Here is a 26,015-nt window from a genome sequence, read left to right as displayed (position 1 = left end):
TTGGGTAGGAGGGAAAATTGCTGTGTTTCACAACTTGGTGTACTGTATACCGGTAAGCAAATAGGTGCAATGGAACAGTCACAAAGACTTACAGTACATCGTGAGGAAGGATGACTCAAGACTCTGAGCTAATGTTGCCATGGATGATTTTAGTTTTTGCTGTCTGTCCACTTGGATACCTGATAATGTCTCTGTTTGTTTTTGAGTGAGGCGATAGCAGCATGCACTGTAGTTAAGATGAGCCTGTAATATGAAGAGAATGATGTTTGTGTATTATAATAATAATATTATTATTATTATTATGTTTGTGAGAACAAATGTTTTTCTCCTGGTCATCACCTTTGTGTTGACATAGGAAGAATAAGCAGCAGGAATGTGTCCACCCTACAGAGCCCATTCTACTCTGGCTAGTGCTGCTTCAGCCATGTGTATCCTGACAGCCTTCCTAAGACACATCACATAAAATATCATACATATACATTACCCACATTATATAGAAATATATATGCATAAATCATACACATCAAACAGACTAAAACTAAATATGCACAGTAGGACAAAAGTGATTGTCTGAAACGTGTCCATCCACATTCTTTGTTTCTGTGGAACTGTATTTCTCTCTGGTTCTGAGCGAATTTATTGTGATACTAACAAAATAATATCCATTGTTTTTGTAAATTGGCACTGGCCTGGTCTTGAGTGTGTTTGGAAGTTAAATGAAATTAAACTAATTAAGGGATATGCTGGGCATTCCACTATGAATTACTATTTGTTATTTGGTAACATTGTATTTTGAACAAAAATTTACAATAGTTTTTTATTTTATCTGACACAGTAGTGCCATTAGTATCGCTCACATTGCCGTCGTAATTTAAACAAAAATGTTCACTTACTTACTGCAGACGTGTTAAGTACACATTGTGTTTTACTTTCCGGAGTATATTGTATGCTGCGTGTGCTGCTGCTTCCTGACATGATCATTTAAGAGACACCGCCACAAAATATGGATCCAATTGTTCATGTTCTGGGTGCGGAGCATCTAGGTCATAATGCTCGTAAAAAGAACATTCAGCCAGAAGATTACCCTTGGGGTATGTTTCGATTTATCGCAGAACATTTATGCATAAATCCCTTTTTGTTAGGGCGGTAGGTTGATGGATGGTGAGTGTGGAGGTATGGCTGAGGCTAATGGAAAAAACGTGTGACCTCCAGTCACCCAAGCCCAAAGCCCAGTCACCTATGCGCATATATAGATCCCCTCATTACCACTACCAGTAGTAAAATGACCAAACCACCAAACATAAACACCAGCACTAAAGTAAATCCAAAGCAAACCAAATAAATTAGACCAACAAATCATAAATAGCTCCTATTACCTCCTTTACACAGAGATCATGCAAAACTGCTACAACGGAGTAGGGACAGAATATTCAGCATTTATTCACATTTGCCTTTAACAGAACCAAGCAAAACAGAATATTGCTGAAACTTTGTTGATGTCCACACAGCAACTAAACATATTTTAATGAGAGCAATTACCTCTGACAAAAGATACCATAGTTTGTCAGTCAGTCAGTTAGTTTGGCTAGCAAGCGAGCTACATAACTACAGAAGTTATGGTCCGATTTTGATAAAACTTTTAAGGAACTGTCAGAAATGGGATAAGGATCAAGTGATATTTTGTGTGTGAATCATTTATTATTTCCACTACGTTAACTGCAAACTTTCAAGGAACTGTCAGAAATGGGATAAGGATCAAGTGATATTTTGTGTGTGAATCATTTATTATTTCCACTACGTTAACTTTCATTTATGTTACAAAGCTCAGTTTCCCTTTGTGCTTATGCCTCCATTTGCAGAGACAAAAAACGTGTATTCAAGATTTTGTTTTTTTTAAATAATTCTTTACTATACTGTAGGGCCTGGTGGAGGTCTGCTTTTCTAGTTAGAGATATATGTCCTGTGCCAATGACTGGTGTGGCATAACATTTTGTCAGATAGGGACAATTGCATTCAACACAACATGGTGGGAGAAATGAGTGCCCAGGTTAAACTTCACACCCACATCTGTCCCTGCATTGCTGAATTACTTTACACATGGGCAGGGTAGTTGCTAGGAATTCAAGGCCCCCTGAAACATTATCGGTGTGGGGCCCCTCTACCCCATTAATTGCTTGTGTAAGTGTGGCAGTGTGTGTCCTAGCGGCTTGAGGGCCCTTAGAATTGTCATCACCTTTCCACCCTATAGAGATCTACTACTTCTTCCAAAGACAGAAATTGCTAGGTTGACTTCATCCCACCATTCTGTATGGATGTCCTTTATATGGACATGCAAAAATGGCTGGCATGTTGAAAAGGGATAATGAGGTCAACAGAACAAGGTTTCCATATTTTCATTTTCCATTTTTGTAGTGAGCAGTTGTCTCAATAATTAAGTGTATATACTTTTTAATTGCCTTTTAATTGTGATGGTGTTGTAATAGACTATAAATTACCGCTACATTGTCTTTACTAGAGAAAAGTGCATTGCACCATATTTGTCAGTTTTGTCAACTCTATACAACTCTGCAGGCCACAGTGTCTCAATGACCAAGAGTACAGTAGGCGGGCAGTTGTTTTTATGGCTATTAAGTTTGAATATTAACAGTCTCTGAGTTGAATGACAACATCTTTCAACTGTGTTCATGCACCAGTCATTCGTAATTCCTGCATTACAGTGTGAACCTGTCTTTCAGCAGTTCTGCACTTTCCTAATGATGTCATGCTTGCCTGCACAGTGGGTGGATACCATCTTTCTGCCATTGATTTTCAAATAAATGCAATGACTGAAGTCAGCCTGGGGGAAATACTTCACTAACTACTACTTCACTTTTATTGCAGTAGACAACTCTTAAGCCAAACCTAAAAAGGCCTTGAGTTTTTATACTGGTAGGTGTGAACAGTTAATTGCTCCTGCTCACTTACTCGGTTACTTGCTGTGTATTGATGTGCTGAGAGAGGACAAATAAACACCATCAAAAACTGTAGTAATCTTTAGGCATTTTTTCTCTGCCGGTGTGGTATTTCACCAGTAACACAGAATTTTGATTTATGCTCAAAATTATTTTTATGTCATCAGCCTACCTCATGCCCTACTTCTGAATCTAAAGGGCCACATTCATTGAATTGTGCTTGAAGCTCTGAAAGTTTTAGTTTTCAGGTTAGTTTTTATGTATTTAAAATGTTAAAATTTTTCGGGAATGTTTTAATTAACCCAGACAAGAATGCTTTTATTAAAAAAACTTTTTTTGGTTTAAAATACAAAAATGTATTGAACCTTATTTGTCCGGTCCAGTTTTTTCTGTAGAAGACTTAGACATTTGTATTGTCTATGTTGTAGTATTTTTCAACCTTTGTTGAGTCAAGCAAAGGTGGTGTGGTTCGATTGGTAAACCGGCCGTGCCAGCAAATTGAGGGTTCAGGTCACTCCTTGGGCAAAACACTTGACCAACTGCTCCCAGTGCCACCCACACTGTTTTAAATGTAGCTTTAAAGATGTAGATAATGGGTTTTACTATGTAAAGAGCTTTGAGTTGCTAGAGAAAAGCGCTATATGAATATAAATCACTTCACTTCAAGGCACATTAGAAAACTGTCTTGGGCCACGGCACAACACCAAACAAAAATGTTGAATGAATGGCACCTGAGGAATATACTTTCCTTCTGCCTTCTAGTGCAAGGGTTTTCTTGTTCTGGATGTCACAATGTATTGCTGGCATAGATAGATGACCAAATTTCAAGTAAATAAACAATCATTTCCAGATAAATTAAGTAAAATTAGATCATTTCCCAAACTTTAAAAAAAATATAATGTTTTGATTGAAAATTAGTATATAAAGAACACATCAAAGCTATTTGTGCCAGCTTGAGAATAGCATATGTACAGCATACTGACATTAGTAGGCAGCCAAAGCCTATGTCTGCAAAAGGCTGATATATAGAATCATATCTAGAAAGCCCTGTAAGGTTGATTTGTAACATCTGATGATCATAAGTGATGTCTCCTCTATTTTACAGCTTGAGTGAGAGCTTCTTCATGGTGAAAGGTGCTGCACTCTTCCTACAGCAAGGGAGCTCTCAGCAGGGCCAAAAAGTGCATCCTCACCACAAACATGCAGGTGAGAACCACAATAACTCTGGTATGCATCTCTATCTGTCCTCCTAAACAGTGGTTCTGATTTCAGCCATCAGTTTGTAAGACTTAATCATGTCGTTCTGTTTTGCTTAATGAGGAAGTGGAGTCTTAACTCCCCAACACTGCAGCAGATGTTTTGTAGTTGAGGAGACGGGAATGGAGGCTCGCTGATAAGCATGTTTCCGCCGTTGAGCTTAGCCAGAATAGTAGCACTGTGTTTTGTGTTGAAGATTAATTGAGGGTTTTATTGCCAGTTTGTCTATGACTTTCTTAGGCGAGGCCGATATTCAGTTAATCGAACGATAAATGAAAATGAACTCAATCATTTTTTATTGAATTGTCATGTGTGTGTGTGTGTGTGTTTTTCTTCATCTCTTGCTTTCAAACAGGGTGCAAGAAGTTTCACTCTGCGTATCACTCTCTGCGCTTGTTTTTTCAATAGCAGAATCAAATGAACGAAGTAAACCCTCTTGTCATTCATCCAAATTCTTTCTCTGAGGGGAAAGGTGGGACCGCTAGCTTATGCACACAGGGAGCAGCGACAAAGCCTCGTTAGTGGCTAGTGAGAAGCACAGCGAGAGAACATAAAAAAAGAGGAGGAAAAAACATTAGTACAAAGCCAAATGTCCCAGTGTGTGAAAAGTATGCCAAATTTGTTGGAAATTGATTGCAACAAAAAAGATAACAAAACAAACCACATAACCCAGTTTTTCTATTTTTTCCCAACATAGTTCATGTTATTTGTATGGTTTACTTATTTAGGATAGTTAAAAAGTTGACCTTCCAATTACGATGGTAAAAAATAAGTTTAATGCGTTTAAAAGGATTGCTTGCATTATTATATGTTAGGACAGTGGTGTCCAATGTGCGGCCTGCAGACCATTTTCGGCTCGCAGCAAAATCTTTTATTGGCCCTCGACATGTTCTGAGTATAAATGAATTTATTATTATTTAGGTATATCAGATATAACACTAACAATCATTTGCTTTGTCACCCATAATACAAAAGCTACGATACAATGGTATCTTTCAAATAGTTTAGCATATACTCATACCAGCGTCTTTAAAGTACAAAATGTACCATTTGTATTGTTAAATTTTTCAGTATGCGGACACCTCAGTCTTAGTTACATGAGTGCTTAATTTGGTTTCAAATAACCCTGACAATAAAAAATTTTTATTGGCAATAATTTGTGGGACGATATACCATTCACCAAAATGTATCTGCCCAGGCCTAGAATTTCACTGTATCTCTGAGATGTTAGATGTAATCATTCACCCTAATCCCCTATGGATGATTGTGGGGTTGGAGTTCTATTTTGCCAAAATAGCATGAAGTTGATCACATTTATTATACATCCTCGAATGTCATCTGTGCATATGCTTGTTGCTTGAGCCTAGGTCCACCTCTTCCAACAATACAGGGAAGTGTATCGTTATTGAGCGTCAACATTAGTCAAAACAATCCAGATTTAAGCGTGTGCTCAAGCACGGTATTGATAGCCTAGCATTATTAATGATTAGTCAGAGCTACAGAGTACAAAGCTTGTGTATATTTAACCCAACGAGGCATTAGTAATGAAGTAAAAAGTTAATTGAAGAATATCCCAGAGAGGGACAAGCGGTAGTAAATGGATGGATGGATGGATGGATTTATAGTCTCTAGAGGTTTTCTTTTAATTCCATCATTAAAAGCATATACTTTTTGTTTTAAACTCAACACTGACCGGACTATATTGCTTGATGGCTAATTTATAAGTGTTGAATACCAAAATTATGCTCACTCACTACTGAGATGACAGGTTTATCAATGCAGCCAGTCAGCTTGTCAGATGACAGACATCCTGTATCTAAAACCTTTGGCATTGAAAACATGCAGGACTTGCCAGCAACAATGGCCTACAGGGAAAGACAACGTTGCACATGTCCGCTAAATTAGAAGGGTCATTTACCTTAAGGGGAATTATTTCTAATGGCTCCTTAACGCACTTCTTACTTTTTGGGTTGCTCGAAAGTTCAAATTCTCTCTCAAGGTGCTCATTCAGCTTGTCTGAACCGTTAACATAAACACATCGGACACATGATACATAGTTCTTTTGATTTTTCTGCTTGTGTCGGACTCAGACTGGTCAAAGCTGTTATTGTCCAGGCCCCATGCCAACTTGGCTGCCTTAGAGCCATGTGAACAAAGGCCATGAATTCCCTTTCACGCATAACTGTCTGATCCACTTGGAATCCATACAAAACACACTTCAAATATCTACACCAGATCACATTTATCAAAAACATATTGTCTGCATAGTTGTATTTGTATGTTTGTCATATTTTATCAATGTCGTCACGGAGTACAGTATGGAACCTCAGGATCATGACAAATCTATGTTTACATATCACATTCACCCTTTTACCATACTTAAAATGGAACTGTCCTTATTTTGGGGAATTGTGCCTGTCGTTTACAATCATTTTTGAGAGACAAGACAAAATCAGAATCAGAATCAGAATTGTTTTATAAGTTTTCTTTTGCAGTCTAACATAAAAATTGTCTCGTTCTTGGTGGCTAGCAATGCAGCGAAAGGGAGCAGTCAATTATACCTCTAAATCACTTTAGAAGTGCATTCAAAAACTATCAACAATACTTATTTTACGTTCCGTAGTCTGTGGCAACATTGTTATTGTAAGAGCGAACACTGAAGAACTCTTTTTCTAGCGTAGAAACAACAATGACGTGCTACTGTATAAGCTGTAAAAGCTAACAACGGCAAGCAATAAGCTAACTTCTACGTCAGCATGAAATGCGTTTGAGTTTGTAATGCACAACACTGCGATAGAACGCCAATCTGTACCGACTGAAAAACATGAATCATATTACAATATCTGTAAAGTATTAGCCCACATTTCGTGTTTTGTGTGTACACAGCTAGCCAGACAGCGTATATACTGTAGTTGTAATAACACGCATGATGTGCTGCGTGTATCATAATCAATATAAGGTGTGACTCACTCGATTGACGGTTGTGCGCTTGGTTCCGCTCATCGGGGACGTTTCCTGTTTATTCTGGGTAAGTAATGTAATTATGTCAAAATAGCTTGGCTTTAAGTTTCACATTTTGCAGCTTCAATTCACTTTCACCTCACTCTCTTGGCTTCCGTCCAACGTCTCACTCTTCCTTTGTGCTTGCTTCTAGAAGCACGAGTTCATCTTTTTAGCTTAAAAAAGATACGGTTGTGAATCCTCATTTTTGTCCAAAAATAGTTGTCTTTGTTACTGTGTCTGCCATGATTAGAAGACACACACGCCTCGTTTATGGAAGTCGGACACACGTTGTTGCCAGAAGTTGGAAGTGCACTGCTATGGCAACGGATATAAATGCGCCGAAGAACTAGTTCCGGCAAAGATTAAAATGACCAAAATACAGTAACTATCGAACATATTACATATTTTTATCAACATTTCTGTTACTACATTATATATATATACTTGCAGTATGTATACAAAACGTTGATGGGGAGTTTTAAAGTTGTCTTAGAGGGCTTTGAAGGCTTCAACGATGACTCCCGTTAGCCGCATCATCAAAGCCTTTTTTTAAACCTTTAAAATAAATAAAAAAAGACGTGTGTTCTTGTCTCTCATAATGATTTTGAACGATAGGCAAAATTCCAAAAAAAGTGCAGTTCCCCTTTAACATGCTACAAGACAACTCAACAATTGATACAACCAGGGATGTTCTGATCAGGGTTTTATGTTGACTATTATACAAATCATTCATGAGTGAGATTGACCTTCACCAATACCAGTCACATGTATTAACTGTAAATGTTTCTATTCATTTATCGTGAGTGCTATTAACAGTTTAACGATATTAACACTCGAGCTGCAGCTATCGAATGTTTTAGTAATCGAGTATTCTATCGAATATCCCGATCGAGTAATCAAAGAAATCATATTTTTGCTTAATTAAGGTTTAATTATACATGTTAAGATGTGCCCTCAATTATTGCGTTTGGCCTAATTGTCTTTTATTTTCTAAACGCCTGTTTCATTATTGAAGGCTGACACGCACAGCTAAAATGCGTCCGTGGTTGATTGTGCCAATTTGTGTGTGCTAATAAAAACAGGTGTGCTCACAGCCCTATGTGCTGTGTGGTGTGACCGCATAAACAAAGTTCTTGTCTCTCGTGCATTTTTGATGATTATTATACGGTGCCGTTTAAATGGTGGTTTCTCCACGCAAATCCGCTGAGCTGTTTTCGACCTGCCAACAATACATAAACAATAGAAAAAGACAAACCACTTAATAATGACAACAACAGTTTAAAAATTTTAACAATGCAATACAGTTCACTGCATTTAAGGCATGCAAAATAGTAATCAATGTTCATTTTGCCATCATAACATGTTTAAGATGACAACACATATATATATTTATATATGTATGTACAATTAGTTCAAAATTAATATTCGCTGAGAAAGTTCAAATCAAAATATAATCTTAGTATCAAAAGTAAAACAATAAGAACAGTTTTCATTATATCAAACATTAAGAGTGGATTAGGTAGTGCCTTTAATACTGCATTTGAAATGTGCAACTTCATATTCAGATCCAATATGCCTGACAGGAACTTGGCACACAAGTCCTACCACTGTGAACAAGGACTTGGAACGCTTACATTCTACAGAGACTATAGTGGGGGCAAGTGCAAGCTATCCAAGTAGCATGTGGTTGCATGACTTGAATAACTTTGCACGACTACATGTGCGGGGTTACTAATGAAAGGCTAATTGAACACGACAGCTCGGATAGCATTGTTAGTTTTCAACACCTTTTGGCGGCATTTGATGACTTTGCGGGAGTGAGAGAACACATCCTGGTTATCATAATGAATAACATTTATTTCACTAACACAACTTTTGCATTTACATTTGATAATAGATGACTTACCTGGCCTCCGGACGTCCCTCAAATCGGATGTGTTCTCGACAGGTGCTACAGCATCGAACTTGAGCTATTGTGGTATGCAAGCTCCACTTTGCAATGTTTGCATACCAATACGTGTTTCTTCGATTTTAGTGTGAAGTGTTCCCACAACTTAGACAACTTTCGTCGCTTCTTAATTCCCTCGTTTTGCTATGGCTCTTGTCCATTGCTTTCTGCGGTGTCTGCCATTGCGAGTTTTGTCAGCGAAAAAGTTTTCTAAACTCAAGCGTATTTAAAAGAGTGGTGTTGTGTAGTGCAGGAGGCGTATGATCTGACGTAAACACGCTGTGCAATACCTAAACAGTCCGTGCGAAGCGTGACTTTGAATGATATTTAAAATACAAAGAAATGCTCTTTATTTGCTGTAATAGAGGTTATTATTATTAGCTTAGAGGAACGGCTCCGCACTGTATACAGACAAACATAGCTGCTAGCTGCTTCTCAGCCGGGGGAAGAAAAATTCATATAGTGTCAGCCAGAGGGGATGGGCATTTGTAATCGACAATAAAATGCATTAATTGCCAATAGCGACCACAAACCTTTTTTTCGAAAATCGACCGATACTGAGTAATTGACGATCGATCGGCACATTTATAGATATAGCACGTTTACTTGTCTTTGTCAGTAAAGCTTTTTTCCTGATTCTGTTGGGACCTGAGGCTAGAAATGACGTGGACTTTCTGTTTCACGCTGAATTAATTTAAAACCAGTCTTGGCTAACATGATTTGTTCACTGGTTGTGACACCAACATGGAAGGATGGAATAAAGACTTTTGCTTGTTGTGGTTATCTTGGCTTATGGTACTATGTCAATATTAAGAGGAGAACTTATTTTTGTATTTATTTAATTTTTTTGTTTTTTTATTACATTTTACTTCTGTTACTGTATGTAAAAACCTGCACTGCAACCATATAATTCCCCCAATTGTCGGATGAATAAATGCCTATCCATCTATCTTTCTTAACAGGTGACTTACCTCAACACCTGCAGGTGATGATAAACATTCTTCGTTCAGAGGACCGGATCAAACTGGTGAGAAACAACATTGGTGTATCATAATGCATATAAGCAAACACATAAACATACATTCCAGTGACTAATCTGGCACAGTCTGGTCTTTAGAATGCTGTATATTATGTGGTAAATATACTCTACCTGTTCACTGTAATTATTAGTTGTGAGTGCAACTTTGAACACACTCAATAGAGCATGACCCACACGTTTTCTGCTGTGTGTGTGTGCGTGTCAGGAAAGTAATTTATTCTATTATTCATTTGACCAATTTTACTCATTGAACTATAACTGGCATTTTTTTGTACTGATATTGCATGCTATTTGGTGTGGCAGCTCAACATGAATTAAACTATAACATGGCTTTAAAATGAATGCACATTGTGTGTCCTGGAGTAGGCGGTGCGGCTGGAGAGTGCGTGGTTAGATCGTGTGCGATACATGGTAGTTTTATACACCAGCGGACGGCAGGACACGGAGGAGAACATCCTGCTGGGAATCGACTTTACTAACAAAGACTGGTGAGATGACCGTGAAATGTGCAATAATGAATAACACTCGTGTGTGTGTGTATGTGTGTAGGATTTTTACTTTACGCATGGTTCCAACAGCTGTTCTGTCATTTTTATTCTCAGTCACATTGTGCTTTTCTATTGATGATATATTTGGCTAATGTAATTAAAAGCAAATAATGTTGTTCTTGTTGTTCTGCCAGCAAAAGCTGTTCGATTGGCATGGTGCTGCCTCTGTGGAGTGACACTAAAATCCATCTGGATGGAGATGGGTAAGTTACCTCTCTTTGTGATCCCAGTTGTTGGCGTATTATATACACAGATAATATATTCCTAAGAGGGGACCTACACTGTTTTTAATGTACATATGAATCTTCCTTGTGGTATGCATCTTGGGTGTCAAACTAATTTTGTCTCAGTGGCCACGTAGAGGAAAATCTATTCTCAAGTGGGCTGGAGTAGTAAAATCATGGCATGATAATGTAGAAACTTAAGATTGTTTTTCTTTGTTTACAAATTGACCAAGCACATTCTGAAAATGTACAAATCATAATGTTTTTTTTTTACACTTAAATGTTGCGGTAAATAATATTATATCTTCATTTGTCATTATTTATACTTTCTGAATAAATGTGATAATCTTCATCTGTCAAATGGGTGGAATTGTGTCTGGCAGAGTTTTAAAATGCTCCCATTGGTGTTAATTTTGAATCTATCAGAACATTAAATGAAAAATAATAAAAAAATCAAATTACAGAATATTATTTTAATTTTTATCAACTGATGTACTGTCATATTCTGTACATACAGTATGCAGCGTCATCTACAATAAACAGCAATATATTTCATTCAAAAGTGTCCGCTTATTTTTATACTTAGCAAACTTATCTCGCGGGCCGGATAAAACCCCATACGTTTGACAAACTTGGTGTAGATAATGTATTGGATAAACTTTGGTGTAAATTCAGCGTAAATCTTGCTCCATAAGTCAGTGACTTTTATTACCCAGTTTTTAGTCTGTCTGCAAGATGTTTGATTTTGGAGGCGTTCCCAGATTGCAAATGAAACCACACCCACCCTCTTCAGAAGCATCATCATTTTTCTTTTGAAAATGTACACTGTTTAAAAATATATCTTGAAGTTGTCACGGCTATTTTTTCCACCCATTAATACAATCATTGTATAGATTCACTTGGGCACAACATTAGGTACACCTGCACACTGTCTGATTCAGAGAGTGCATTAAAAAACAGCTGCTTTTAGCAGCGGTAATGTCGCACCTTGGTACTATGCACATGCCACGATTAGATTAAAATATTACTTTATCCTACCTAGAGCCCCCCCACGACTGCAAAAACTTGCAAACAAAATTTATTGACCACATTTGATGCTTTGGCATGGTTCAAGAGGAGTATCGAACATTGTAACAACATTTCCCGTATAAGTAAGACAAGACCAAATTTGATCATAGAGCCCCTTTAGACTTGCTAGTCATGTTCCTCCACACTGCATGACACTTCAGCATGGAGAGTGACCATCTGTTTTGTTTGCGCTTCAGGGGCTTTACTGTGAACACGGCAGGTCGGACTCATGTCTTCAAACCTGTGTCAGTGCAGGCCATGTGGTGAGTGTTTCTCTGGTACCATGGTGACAGTATTCAGCAATGTACATTTAATGAAACAACAAATTGCCTGATCACATGCTGCAACACTAAAGGGCTGCTGGTTGAGGGGACTGACACAGTCTGCCACCTGCTGACACTCAGATGTACATGCAGAGTTGTGCGCATAACACATTTGTCTGATAATTAGGCTGATATGGATGAAAACTGTTGGTCTGCCTTCAATCGTTAATGACCTTTACACTCTCCCAACCGCTGCGAACTAGGTCCGCTCTCCAGGTCCTGCATAAGGCATGTGAGGTGTCCCGCAGATACAACTACTTCCCTGGCGGGATGGCTCTCACTTGGATGGGATACTATGAAAGCTGCATTGCTTCAGAGCAGAGCTGCATCAATGAATGGAACACCATGAAGGACTTGGAGTCGACACGTCCCGATTCGCCCACCATGTTTGTTGACAAGTGAGTCATTATAAGATTGATAAAGGCTATTCTGGTTACTTTTTAACTAACTGAGAATTTGACTGTGGTGTTATTTTGTTAATTGTGTCCTGCTTGTCAAACCTAAATCAAATGTAATCCCTGATAGGCCTTCAGAGAGAGAAAGGACAGAGTGCCTTATTAAATCCAAACTTCGCAGCATCATGACTTGCCAGGATCTTGAGAATGTCACATGCAAACAGGTAACAATGACTCCCATTTGATTACAACTTATTTGTGGAGTGACTACTGGATATTTTTCAATTGTATAATTTTGAAAATGATTGCGTGCTTACTTAACTGTTTGCCGTGTAGGACATTTTTAGGACATCATCTTATCATGCCTGAAATTGGCTCAAAAACTGCGATATGTACGGCAGACTATACATGTTCGTAGAAGATTTATCACGAACGTGCATGTCGGGAGTTGGCGTGATCCCAAGATGCAGAGACAGGAAAAAACGTGAAGGTGAAAATGCTAATTTAATGATCTTAACAGCAACAAAAAGATGTAAAAGATAGCAACGATATGCAAAAGAGCCACATACTTGCATCAGCTCTATCTAAGACGTTACACTGGCATATAAAGCACTCTGATGGTGATAGTCAACATGTGCGTGTCCTAATCACCAAAGGGAGGTAGGTGTGTCCATCAGCGCTTCACAGGGGAAGCACAGATGAAAGGGCTCTGACCCTTTAACAAAACACTGGGAAATAATATATAAAGCCAGACCTGTTATGGTAGATCATGAATTGATTGTTCATAATACAGTTTTTACTTTGACCGCAGAGTACAAAATTTTTTTGTTACTCGAGCAGCTGTAAACAAATATATGCAAATATGTTTGTATTTTGTGTAAAAATACAAAGTACAGTTGTAATAAAAACTTACCTTAGGACTATATCAAAGGTGCAAACTGGGTTGTTCGTGATAATATTTTCTTTGTCAGATCCGCACTGAGTTGGAGCAGCACATGAGCTGCAACCTTAAGGGATTCAAAGAGTTCATAGACAACGAGATGCTGTTGATTTTGGGCCAGATGGACAAAGCAACACTTATCTTTGACCACGTCTATCTGGTAGGACAGCTGAATCTGAACCGTCAAAAAGGGCCATAACATGATTAGTCTCGACGGTATGCTTCTTCCTTCTCTGTAGGGCTCTGAATGGAATGCCTCCAATCTGGAAGAGCTCCAAGAGACAGGGTGATTTATTTGATGTTATTGGGGGGCTGCGATAGTCCACGCATGCAAAACATATTCACATTGTGATCTGAGCAAGAAAGAATGTTGGGGAATTACCTTTATCTCTCTTCCTCCAGGGTGGGCTATATCCTCAATGTTACCAGGGAGATAGACAACTTCTTTCCAGGCACATTCAGTTATCACAACATACGTGTGTACGATGAAGAGGCCACTGACCTGCTTGCTCATTGGAACGATACGTACAACTTCATTGTTAAAGCAAAGTGAGTTCTGGTGGAACACAAACCCACAGGCCCGTCTACAATATGTAATCAGTAGATTTCAGACATGTTGTTTACACAGTATTTGGTCATTGTGAGCAAAATGGGAAAATTATGCCAGAGTCAATACTTCCAGAAGTTCATTGGGTTTTTGAGTGATTGCTTCTTAACTTCAACTTCATTTTTTAACATTTTATCTGTTTTGTTCAATTACCGTATTTTTCGGACTATTAGTCGCAGTTTTTTTCATAGTTTGGCCGGGCTCCAGTGCGATTTATATGTTTTTTTTCTTCTTTATTATGCATTTTCGGCAGGTGCGACTTATACTTTGGTGCGACTTATACTCCGAAAAATACGGTAATTGAAATTTAGTCCAATGGCCATGCTTTGTCTTGACCATGTCTTCTTATTCATTGTTACAATGTGAATGACTAATTAAATCGAGCTGTAAGTGCTTGATAAATGTAAATACAGTAGTACCTTCACTTACGAGCCTAATAGGTTCGGTTGGATGATATCACAAGTCAGAAAAATGTATTGTAGAATAACTTAAGAACATAACGGCACAAACAAACACTTTTGCAGCACAAACGATGGGGACATGTTTGGGGAAATTTGGGCAAGGGAGGACGAGGAGGGCACAACTTCACACAGATGACGAAGTGTAGTCAACGCAACTTTAACTTTGTCCTCCACAGAAAGAACCACTCCAAGTGTCTTGTTCACTGTAAGATGGGCATCAGCCGATCCGCCTCCACAGTCATTGCTTATGCAATGAAAGAGTTCGGCTGGTCGCTAGAGAAGGCATACAACTTTGTCAAGGAAAAGAGGAGCATCACACGACCGAATGCAAGTTTCATGCGACAGCTGGCAGAGTACGAGGGCATCCTCGATGCGAGGTACACTGCATTTCTTGACATATGCGTGTAGTTTTCCAAACTCATTCCTATTTGTCAGATTTGTATTTGATCTATACATTCAGCAAACAGAGGCACAACAAGCTGTGGCATCCAGATGCAGACTGTGACATGGCAGAAGGCCAGCAGAGCTTGGCTCTGTGCTGTGGGGAGGAAGACCACGTCACCCCAGAACCAGGGATGTCTCCCTGCTGTGAAGACTCGCTGCCGGATAAAGGCGCAGCAGGCCCCTCCCCTTGCCGAAAAGTGGCCCTGGAGATCGACCCCGCCTACAACAACTATTATTTCCGCCGGCTCTCTGACTCCGCGCTAGACAGTGAGCCCTCAACGCCTGTGCGTGGCCCCCCTCTCCTGGGCATGGAGAAGGTCTTCATCGAAATCGAGGACGTCGAGCGAGATGCTCTGCTGGACGACGAAGCGTTCGATGGACGCGAAAGTCTGGGGCTTCCCCCTTTTGGGTCCACCTCGGAGGGCACCGCTGCCCAGACATGCAGTCGTGGCCCAGAGCCGCTGGAGGAGCTGCGATTGCGACTGGAGTTTAGCACAGTAGAGGAAGAGGATGAGGAGGATGTGCAAAAGGAGGAGGCAGAAATGGAGGTACTAATGCAGCCAGACGATGGAGGGGGCGGCAATGGAGGTGGGGGAGCAGAGGAAAGCCAAGATGTGGAGGTGGAAGTAGATAGTGAGGTTAACAGCATGGACCTGGCAACCCTGAATGACAATTGCAACAATAACAACCGATTGACCTCACAACGGAACCTCAATGTAAGTTTTTTTTCAGCATATGTGTTGTCATTAGGGATGTTCCGATCAGGGATTTATGCTCCCGATTCCGATACAGATCATCCATGAGTGAGATGGACCGATACCAATGCTGATCACATGTATTAACTGTTAATTTCAAATGTATTTATAAGAAGTGCTATTGAAAGTTTAGCAATATCAACTCATGATTTAAACTTATCCTTATGTTCTTATATTACATACAATTCTTTGAGAAAAACAAAGTCAATAATACTGTACGCAATAATTTAAAAAATGAAAAAACTACTACTACTTTTAGTTAAGTCTTTTTTTGCCCTCAACTTGTTTTCTGAATTAAAAAAAACATTAACAAAAACAATAAAACATGTTGGAAATTTTTTTTAAATATCAGTCTCGCATCGATCATAATAATAAGAATAATAATACCTGGGATTTATATAGCGCTTTTCTAAGTACCCAAAGTCACTTTACATGTAGAACCCATCATTCATTCACACCTGGTGGTGGTAAGCTACTTTCATAGCCACAGCTGCCCTGGGGTAGACTGACGGAAGCGTGGCTGCAATTTGCGCCAACGGCCCCTCCGACCACCACCTATCATTCATCATTCAATTCACCGGCGTGAGTGGCACCGGGGGCAAAGGGTGAAGTGTCCTGCCCAAGGACACAACGGCAACGATTTTTGGATGGTAAGAGGCGGGGAGCGAACCTGCAACCCTCAGGTTTCTGGCGCGGTTGCTCTACCCACTACGCCATGCCGCCCCCATATATTGATATTACCCTTAGTGTAGACACAACCTATTTATGGATCGATCCACGCTCTAACGTGTCGTGTACGGACTGCGACAATGCCAACGCACTAACAGTTATTGTTACATTATCCTCTCTCTAGACTTTTATCAATCTGCTTAATTTCCTGTTAATATCTACTTACTTTCTGCTGTGACATGGTTCCATCTACCATTCCAAAACTGTACTAAGCACTTGTTTTTTGTGTTATTTAAAGCTATCTTAGCCTTTAGCTTAGCTATTAACATGCCTGCTGTATGTAACACGTTAAGCCTCATCCTATACTGATAATGTTACATGTAGGCATGTGAAATGTGGGAATCCGCGTTTTAAACATTAATTTCTGTATAAAATTATCACTTCCGCGTTTTGGAATGAAATGTAAAAAAAAATAGGTTCTAAACAAAATTTGTTGGACGCTGGCCTCAGCTGCAGATACTTGCTGTTCCTGTTGCCTAAACGCCGTACTGAATTGCAGGACAGGGAGACGATCAGGGTCACCGAAATATATATATATATATACTGTATGTCTATGTATATGTGTATATACAGCCCGGCCCCCGGCCAAATTTTTTTAACCCAATGGGGCCCCCGAGTCAAAAAGTTTGGGGACCCCTGTTTTACAGTATTTATTAGTAGCCAGCGAGAAGGTATATTTTTGACGTGACGTATGTAAACGGAGGTCACAACACTGGAAGTATATTACCTGAGGGGGTGCGGCTATAGGATAGAGTTGCCAAATGGGAAACATTTTCTGATTTCTTTTCATGCATGTTATAGAATTTAACATTACATTTTAAATGATAAAAATATTAGTGAATTATCTACTAAAAAAACCCTACAAATTCTGTGCTACATTACATGGGACATGTAAGTGTCAAAAAGATAAGCCAAAAGAGGTTGGTAGATGAGAATAAATCTCAAGGTCAAATATAGTGTAGAAATGCACCCAATTGCAGGAAATGTAGTGTTGGATTTCAATTTTGTGCTCATTTGTGCTCACATGCCTCTACTTTGATAGTGATACTTAAACTAGAAAATGCCGTTTTTGCCATAATGGAGGTGATTATTATTTACTTAGGGGAGCGGCTCCACACTGTGTATGAAGATACACAATTAGTTGCCAGATTTTCAGCTGTGGGACTTAAAATAAATACAATATTAGCCACGGGGGCATTGAAAGGCATTAATTAGGGGTGGGGTATTAATGGACTTTTTAAAGAAAATCTTTGAATACTGATCGGTGGCCGATCGATCGGCACATCCCTAATTGCCATATGTCTGTGTGTACCGATGTTCCATACTTTTTTTTGTTTTTTTTAGGGAAAAGCCACACCTCTTGAAGCCAACGTGTCTTTACTAAAGGATGTTTTGCCAACTTCCCTATCAAATCCTTGCCTTAAGCCCAATCCTGCTCATTCCCCAAGTGCCCCATCTCTGCTGTCCCAGGCCTCTCCTGAAGACCTCCAGTGTTCGGTGGGACTCCTGTCTCTCTCTGACTGTGCCGGCTTCGCTTCCCTTTGCTCTACACTTGTCCCTGTTGTACGGCAGCAGCTGGCAGACTCTCGACCTGTTGTGGGGATGAAGGACTGTGGCGATATGTCGCATGTAAACATGGATGCCGAAAGGGGGATGTCTGTTGAGGCGCTCCCTGAGCTGGTGACCATGTTAGACAAAGATACTCCTGCTGAGGCTGGCTGCCAGCAAAAGGAGACCCTTGTGGAGCTGCGACGGTCTGGTTTAGTGCGCCGCCAGGCGGAGAGACTGGAGAGACTTTCAGGCGTGACCCAGGAGAGTCCGCCCTCCCTGAAGCCTGTGCACGCTTGCCAAACGCAGACGAAGACCTCACACACAGAGGAGGAGGAAGAGTTGGGCATCAGCACGGTTTATATGAAATCATCTACACCGTGCCAAATACGGTTAGAGCCGCTGATGGTTCCACTCGCCAATGAAGCCTTGTTTGGGGCGGTGGGGTCGGGGGTGCGCACCCCCACCTCCTCACCTCACGGCTCCACCCTGACACGCAGCTCCAGCAGCGACAGTCTGCGCAGCGTGAGAGGAAAGCCGGGCCTGGTGCGTCAGCGGGCGCAGGAGATCGAGACCCGGATGCGCCTGGCGGGCCTCACCGTGTCGTCCCGGCTGAAACGTTCCAACTCGCTGGCTAAGCTGGACTGCCTCAACCTCTCCTCCGAAGACCTGTGCTCCGCCTGCTCGTCAGATGCGGGGACACTACTACTCCTCTCGCTGTCCCCGGAGCCGGACCACGGCCAGAAGTGGGAGTCCCCCGCGCAACCCCGGAAGGACCCGCACACGTCCGCCTGGCCGTCCAGCTGACACGTCCAGCAGGGCTTGGTGGTGGTACTCCAACTCGTCATAGAGCTGTCGCGAGGTAGTAAAAAAATGACACACAACTGTCATATAAAGTGTTCACTTATTCGCCACATTGTTTGCCAATCTGCTTTTGACACTGAAAGTCATATTGCTGTGTCTGACAAGTCAAGCCGTCATCAGTTGGATAAACAAGTGCCTTATGTTTGAGACCAGAGGCACAACGTTTTGGGCAGAAGGATAAGAGAAGAGCATTTTAACCCACAGCCCTAAAAGTACCTTGTGTGTACTGAAATATGGTATGGTATCCATCAGCACTTATTTTTTTACCAGTCGGGTACAAAGTATTAGTATTGTGCATCGATAAAGCTGATCTATCCCGTAGTTGTGAAAGTGTTCATAATTGTAGAGTTGTCACCTATATTGTATCTTGTTTTAGATGCCATAGGCCTTCACGGAGAGCCAGTTCTCAGATTGAAGTTGACGTACGGTGATGAAATTGACGTGTGACTCTATTGCTTGTATTCAGTCACGTGACTTCTTCCCGGAAGTGAAACAATTGGTGGTCAACCAAGCCAAGATTGCTGTTGTATAGCAAGCAGCGTGCGGACTGAGTACATAGGGGGCCTAGGCCTTCCTGCAAAAAGCAGATAGGAGCAAAAAATCTAAAACTGCAATGGAATCTATCCCTATACTTGATTAAAGATTTGTCGAGTGATAAAGGATTATCTGTCGGTCACGTTCCCAGACATGTCCAACTATCTGGTGCTCCAGACGCCGTTCTACACGACAAAACGGATAGAAACTTGAAAAAGCATGGAGGCCTTTGGTCAAGGAAATTGCTATCAAGATTCTCGCAAATAAATATGCATTTTCTTTGCTGGGGTAAGGTTGCATTTCATGATTCAACTTCGCGCCTACTGCCATGTTGCTGTTGCATGGGCCGTTTACGAGTATGCGTGTTTTTCCCCTTCTTGATCAAAATATAACTGTAGATGTCAACAGCTTCATTTATGATTGCTGCCTTTGGTAAAAGCTTAAATCTTAAGTTTTGCTCACACTCACCGAGTTGGTAGTTTACAAAACACTTGCAGCAAACATGCGTTTTAAAAACTCCGAAACAAGATCAAATGCAAATATTATCAAGATGATACTTAAATGGGAAATATTAAATGTTAAAAGTATAGTACAGGCCAAAGGTTTGGACACACCTTCTCAATCAATGCGTTTTCTTTATTTTCATAACTATTTACATTGTAGATTGTAAATGGTAAATGGGTTATACTTGTATAGCACTTTTCTACCTTCAAGGTATTCAAAGCGTTTGACACTATTTCCACATTCACACACACATTCACACACTGATGGCGGGAGCTGCCATGCAAGGCCCTAACCTCGACCCATCAGGAGCAAGGGTGAAGTGTCTTGCTCAAGGACACAACGGACGTGACGTAGTTGGTAGAAGGTGGGGATTGAACCAGGAACCCTCAGGTTGCTGGCACAGCCACTCTCCCAACTCCGCCACGCCGTCCCCAAAGACTGTCACTGAAGGCATCAAAACTATGAATGAACACGTGGAGTTATGTACTTAACAAAAAAAGGTGAAATCACTGAAAACGTGTTTTATATTCTAGTTTCTTCAAAATAGCCACCCTTTGCTCTGATTATGGCTTTGCACACTCTTGGCATTCTCTCGATGAGCTTCAAGCACACCTGTGAAGTGAAAACCATTTCAGGTGACGACCTCTTGAAATAAATAAATGGTAAATGGGTTAAACTTGTATAGCGCTTTTCTACCTTTTTAAGGAACTCAAAGCGCTTTGACACTATTTTCACATTCACCCATTCACACACTGATTGAAGCTCATTGAGAGAATGCCCAGAGCGTGCAAAAAAGCAATCAGAGCAAAGGGTGGCTATTTTGAAGAAACTGGAATATAAAACATGTTTTCAGTTAGTTCACCTTGTTTTGTTAAGTACATAACTCCACATGTGTTCATTCATAGTTGTGATGCCTTCAGTGACAATCTACAATGTAAATAGTCATGAAAATAAAGAAAACGCATAGAATGAGGCGAAGGTGTGTCCAAACTTTTGGCCTGTACTGTAAATCAAGCAAACATTTAACAAAGTGATCACTGCAAACTCATGCGTTCTTCGACTCTGCTCCCTTGTACGAGAGTGCGTGCTACTTTTTTGTCGTCGTCTCGTAAAATCTTGCACTCTTTTGCCCTTCTTGTTACTTCTCGAGGAACTCTGAAGAAACATTTATCCTTTTTGCGTTTTGAACGGTTTGTACAGCCGAAAACAACACAAGCCCAGGGCATTTTTCTTTGAGTGGCTAAATGCCACTTAGATCGCGATGACAACAGACGCTGGCTTGACCACCACGCATATTCAATGAGCCGGACGTGACGTAAATCCAAGCAATAAGTGTGTGAATGGAAAGTGGAGAGAAAGAGGCTTTTCACTGTTTTCAACAATTATCAGAATACTTTCTGATTATGTTGTTCCTTTGCACTGCTTTTTTTTGGGATTGTGTATACTTGACTTGGTACACAACAAGCTATCTTCCAAAATAACATTCAAGTAATGTTATCGACCTCATCATTCCCCTCGGTGATCACGGGAGCGCAATCAAGCTGTGTGGCTTGAAATCACAAAGCAACTGTCTAATGCAACACACGACAAGGATTCCATGTCATATATACGGTATATGTGTCTTTTTTTGACAACTCAAAAAAAAAAAGTAATCCTTGAGGATTTCCAACATGAAAGTCATGTTTAAAATGTGAAAGACCAAAGCTCTACGGCTGTCTCATCAAACTGAAACTGTACAATATACAGTGGTCCCTTGGTTTTTGTAGCCCCCCACCGCCCACACACACTTTGTATGATTCCATTTTTGCCAAAAGTTTATGCCACATTATTTACAGTGTCTCGTCCCAAACTAGTCTGTTTGACCGCGTATCATTTCATGCAGTCACCGAACAAAGAATCCAATGTGTTTTTTTTTTTTAACTTAGTGCCAATATGGGGCCAAAGAAAGTTGCAAGTGCCAGCACTTTGATAAAGTAAGTGAGAAACAATATTGAATTCAAGAAAGAATTTAAAGTATGGGAGAGAGGCTTTTCACTCTTTTCAACAAACAGAATACTTTCTGATTATGTCGAAAGTATCATACCTTGAAGCTCTTCGCCCTCAAGGGTCTTCAATAAAGGTAGAAGTTAAATGTTTATCAATTTAATTTTTTTTGTATTTTGCATATTTACTGCATGTACAACTAGAATTATCATTTATGTAAAGTTTTTGTGTTAATATATTTTTGGGTGTGGGAGAATTGGATTTGCATTACAGTAATTCCTCATTTATCGCTGTTAATTGGACGCGATAAATTCATTTCTGCAAATTAGGAATTATAAATCAAATATTTTTTAATGGCTAGAACTGTATATGACCTTAATAAGTTTAACATTATGAGAGCTCTCTAGACAACTAATAACATTGTATACTATTTAACTCCAGTATAGAAATGTAGTCATGGCTGAGCCAATCAGTGGCCATGATACTAAACAGCGCACTCTGATTTTCCGGTTTTGATCTAATCCAGTGGCCAATACTACTGTAGTATTGATATTTTTAGATTTTTTTTAGGCCTGAAAATGCTTAATTTAGGGCCAAATATGCTTAAAAGTTAAAACAAAAAACAGAAAGAAACCTGCAAACGAGGAAAAAGTGCTGGGGTTCCGTTCGATTCGGTCTACGTCAGACCTTTTGGAACGGATTGCTAACAAAAACCAAGGCACCGCTGGAGTCTTCATGTCAATCATGTTTGTATTTAAATGCTGTCACATCGTTTTGCACATTTTGGGAGAGGCAAAAAATACTCGAGGGAGTTTTTTGGGCTTACTGCTGTTCGGCTTTTACGCTCATATCCAGTTTTAAAACTACGATCACACTAGGTTACGTGTTATTTTTCGTAACCATGCTTTTTTTTTTTAAATACTTTACATATGCAGTAATTTTTGTACTGTACATTGCTGTAGTTTAAATGCATAATGCACTTTTTATGTTAATGTACTGTATGTGTTGATTATGGAAATAAACGTGTCTTTTTCATGAGCTACTGTGGATTTGAGTGATTGTGAGCATGCACCGCAGCCTTCGGGAAAGGAAGGAAGGAAGGAAGGAGGGAGCTGTTGGCGTCAGGATCCTTCGAAACTTACCATAAACATGACCAAAATGTCTGGCCGGTGCGTCAACTTTGATGATGTGCGTTTGTTACATCATCGTGTTGTCATCCGTGTGCTTTGGCAGGAGAGCTTTATTCCTAACAGCCAGGTTATGTAACTTTTAGCCTCCCCTCCCTGTTTGCATGACATCAATGAATGACTTAAGTTACACGCTCCTGACGCTCCTGCCCCCTATGACCGTGCGTGACTCGCAGGCCCATGTGATGTGTGGCGTGGAAGGAAGCTGCAAAAATGTGACCGCTGAATCAAATATTTGTATGCATACTAAACTGTTTCCAGAACACTCGTGTGAGGGGAAATGTATGCTATTTGAGAACAATAATACAGTAGGACCTCATCTTCAGAGTGTTTTGAGATAAGCCCAGTCTTTTGGTTCATATTTAGGCTTCAAGTTGCGAGCAAAAAATGGAGTTACAAGCATCCCCGCCATTGGTTGGTGTAGCATGAATTGATTTACGTGGACCCCGACTTAAACAAGTTCAAAAACGTATTCGGGTGTTACCATTTAAGTGGTCAATTGTACGGAATATGTACTGTACTGTACAATCTACTAATAAAAAGTTTAAATCAATCAAAAAACATCGTAAGATCCGCCCCCAAACATTTGGTCTCGCTTGCATTAGCCGACATGACTTTACATTTTACACACATACCTACATGGTTGAATAAAGAATTCATTCATTTAAATGAAACCAGTAATATCAGACAGGTCTTGTTAAAACAATTTCAGGAATATAAGTATAATTTTCCTGGGATAAATATTAAAGTTATGAATGTTTTAACCTGGTGAAAATGTCAACCTCTTCAATACAACGTCACTTCCTTATCTCTCCCCGGAAGTCCCGCCCCCCAGCCAAAGGCATTGGCTAACACCCCGTAGCCAGCCGCTACATCATTGATCCAATTTAAAAAAGGTCACTATTGTTGAAAGGCTTGTTAAACAGAGAAATAGGTTTCACAGTTAAGGTGTATTTTTAATCCATCAAATTGGTGACAGGAAATTGGAGTAAACAAGATTGGTAAGAGGAAGATGGCGGGTCCAAAGAATCAAAGTGTGAATATATCATATTTAAAAAATATTAGGCAAACTCCCAGATGCATATATAACTTATACTTTAAAAGGAACTCCAATGCAGTTTTTTACTAACTGTTGATTTTTTTGGCAGAGTGGTTTTGTAAACGTGCCACATTTTGTGGGCGCTTTGTGGCTCAATCTGAACATTTTGAGGTTCTGGATCAGGGGTGCCCACACTTTTTCTGCAGGTGAGCTACTTTTCAATAGATATGTTTTTGTTAACAAGTTAAAGGTTTTTAATGATAATACAAGTATGTTTTTTAACACACATAGATTCCTTTCTTTTATGAAGACAAGAATATAAGTTGGTGCATTACCATTGATTGGAATCAGACAGTAGTGCTAATAACGTCCGCATTTTCAAATGGAGGAGAAAAAAAGTCCTCCTTTCTGTCCATTAACACATGAAAGTGGTTGGTTTTTGGCATCTTATTTGTCCAGCTTCCGTACCCGTTTTTATACACTTTACACGAAATACATTGGCGGCAAACTCCGTAGCTTGCTAGCTTGTTTGCGCTAGCTTTCGGAGACTCTTATTTTGTTAGTGCAGGCAGGATGGAGGAGCGCTTTTATTGTGAAGACAGGAACTGTGCGGTCAGTCTTTGGGCTTTTGACGTAAGGTACGGTTGAAATAAAAAGTGTTTCTCACCTTCCTGACGGTCTTTTTTCCCTTCACACTGAGCTCGCAGCAGCCAGTGCCGCGAATGTCAATCAAATGACGAAAGTGACGTCATAGTGAAGATTGATGATCGCTAATTTTTTAAAATATGTGAAGTTGTTGCACTTTTGGTAGAATTTAAATATTCAAAATATTGCTGAACGCCAAACCGAAAGGACCTAGATTAGAAAAATATTTGGCCTCGTTGGGAGATAATTTAGTATCCCGCATAGTATCAACTGTTTATATAAAGATTTTCTAAAGGGACTACAGTTCAATAAAAGTTAGAGGAGTATAATTGAGAGTAGTCAGTGTACAGTGTGTAGAGATAGTATAGATTTACTATCCAGTGAAAATGAGTCAACACTAGTAATGGGTCAAAGTGTACTCAAGCATGGATGCCTTAATAAACTACCGCTAGGTGTGTGTGTAAAATGTCAAAGACTAATTGATTTACATGCATCATCATACAGGGCTTTTAAATACGATTCCAGTGATATAATTTCCCAGTGATAAATACTAAGAAACTTATCAAAACCTGTGAAAACGCACAAATTCCTGGTCTAGCGAGTCACGAGTGACCAGGCATTCAATTTCAAAGATATTTGTCAGACTCTGTTATATAATAATTAACATTTTACTCACCCGTTAGATGTTTTGCTGGGGAATTTTGTGTCTGTTTCGTGCTGAGTGACCACTGCCGATATCCAGCCAGCGGCAAATACGCAATCAAACACATCCTGTTTACTATTTGGCTCATTGGCCAAAGTTACACATTTCATATTCATTTTTGAGCAGCTATATACAAAACCCAAAACGTTGTGTAAATCATACATAAAATCTAAATGCAATGATTTGAAAATCCTTTTCTACTTGTATTCAATTGAAAAGACTGCAAAGACAAGATGCTTAAATATTAGCTCATTTGGAATTTGATGCCTGCAACATGTGGCAAAAAAGACTGAGAAAGTTGAGGAATGCCCATCCA

At 39.8% G+C, this 26,015-nt stretch overlaps 1 protein-coding gene across 1 annotated transcript in view; it reads left to right on the top strand.

Moving 5' to 3' along the window:
- Positions 1-23,152, top strand: part of ssh1a (slingshot protein phosphatase 1a) — a 34,187-nt gene extending 11,035 nt beyond the window's left edge. Inside the window, exons 3-15 of the mRNA XM_061986367.1 lie at positions 4,057-4,157; positions 10,122-10,186; positions 10,565-10,686; positions 10,881-10,949; positions 12,236-12,301; positions 12,565-12,759; positions 12,887-12,980; positions 13,728-13,856; positions 13,936-13,982; positions 14,099-14,245; positions 14,941-15,141; positions 15,225-15,924; positions 18,037-23,152. Coding sequence (XP_061842351.1) covers positions 4,057-4,157; positions 10,122-10,186; positions 10,565-10,686; positions 10,881-10,949; positions 12,236-12,301; positions 12,565-12,759; positions 12,887-12,980; positions 13,728-13,856; positions 13,936-13,982; positions 14,099-14,245; positions 14,941-15,141; positions 15,225-15,924; positions 18,037-19,047 — 2,947 coding nt within the window. The 3' untranslated portion in view covers positions 19,048-23,152. The remainder of the gene's footprint in view (positions 1-4,056; positions 4,158-10,121; positions 10,187-10,564; positions 10,687-10,880; positions 10,950-12,235; positions 12,302-12,564; positions 12,760-12,886; positions 12,981-13,727; positions 13,857-13,935; positions 13,983-14,098; positions 14,246-14,940; positions 15,142-15,224; positions 15,925-18,036) is intronic.
- The last annotated feature ends 2,863 nt before the right edge of the window (positions 23,153-26,015 follow it).

This window comes from Nerophis lumbriciformis, linkage group LG12, assembly GCF_033978685.3.
Source record: "Nerophis lumbriciformis linkage group LG12, RoL_Nlum_v2.1, whole genome shotgun sequence".
NCBI lineage: Eukaryota > Metazoa > Chordata > Actinopteri > Syngnathiformes > Syngnathidae > Nerophis > Nerophis lumbriciformis.
Note: the sequence above shows the minus strand (reverse complement) of the source record. Positions and strands in the feature narration are given on the sequence as shown.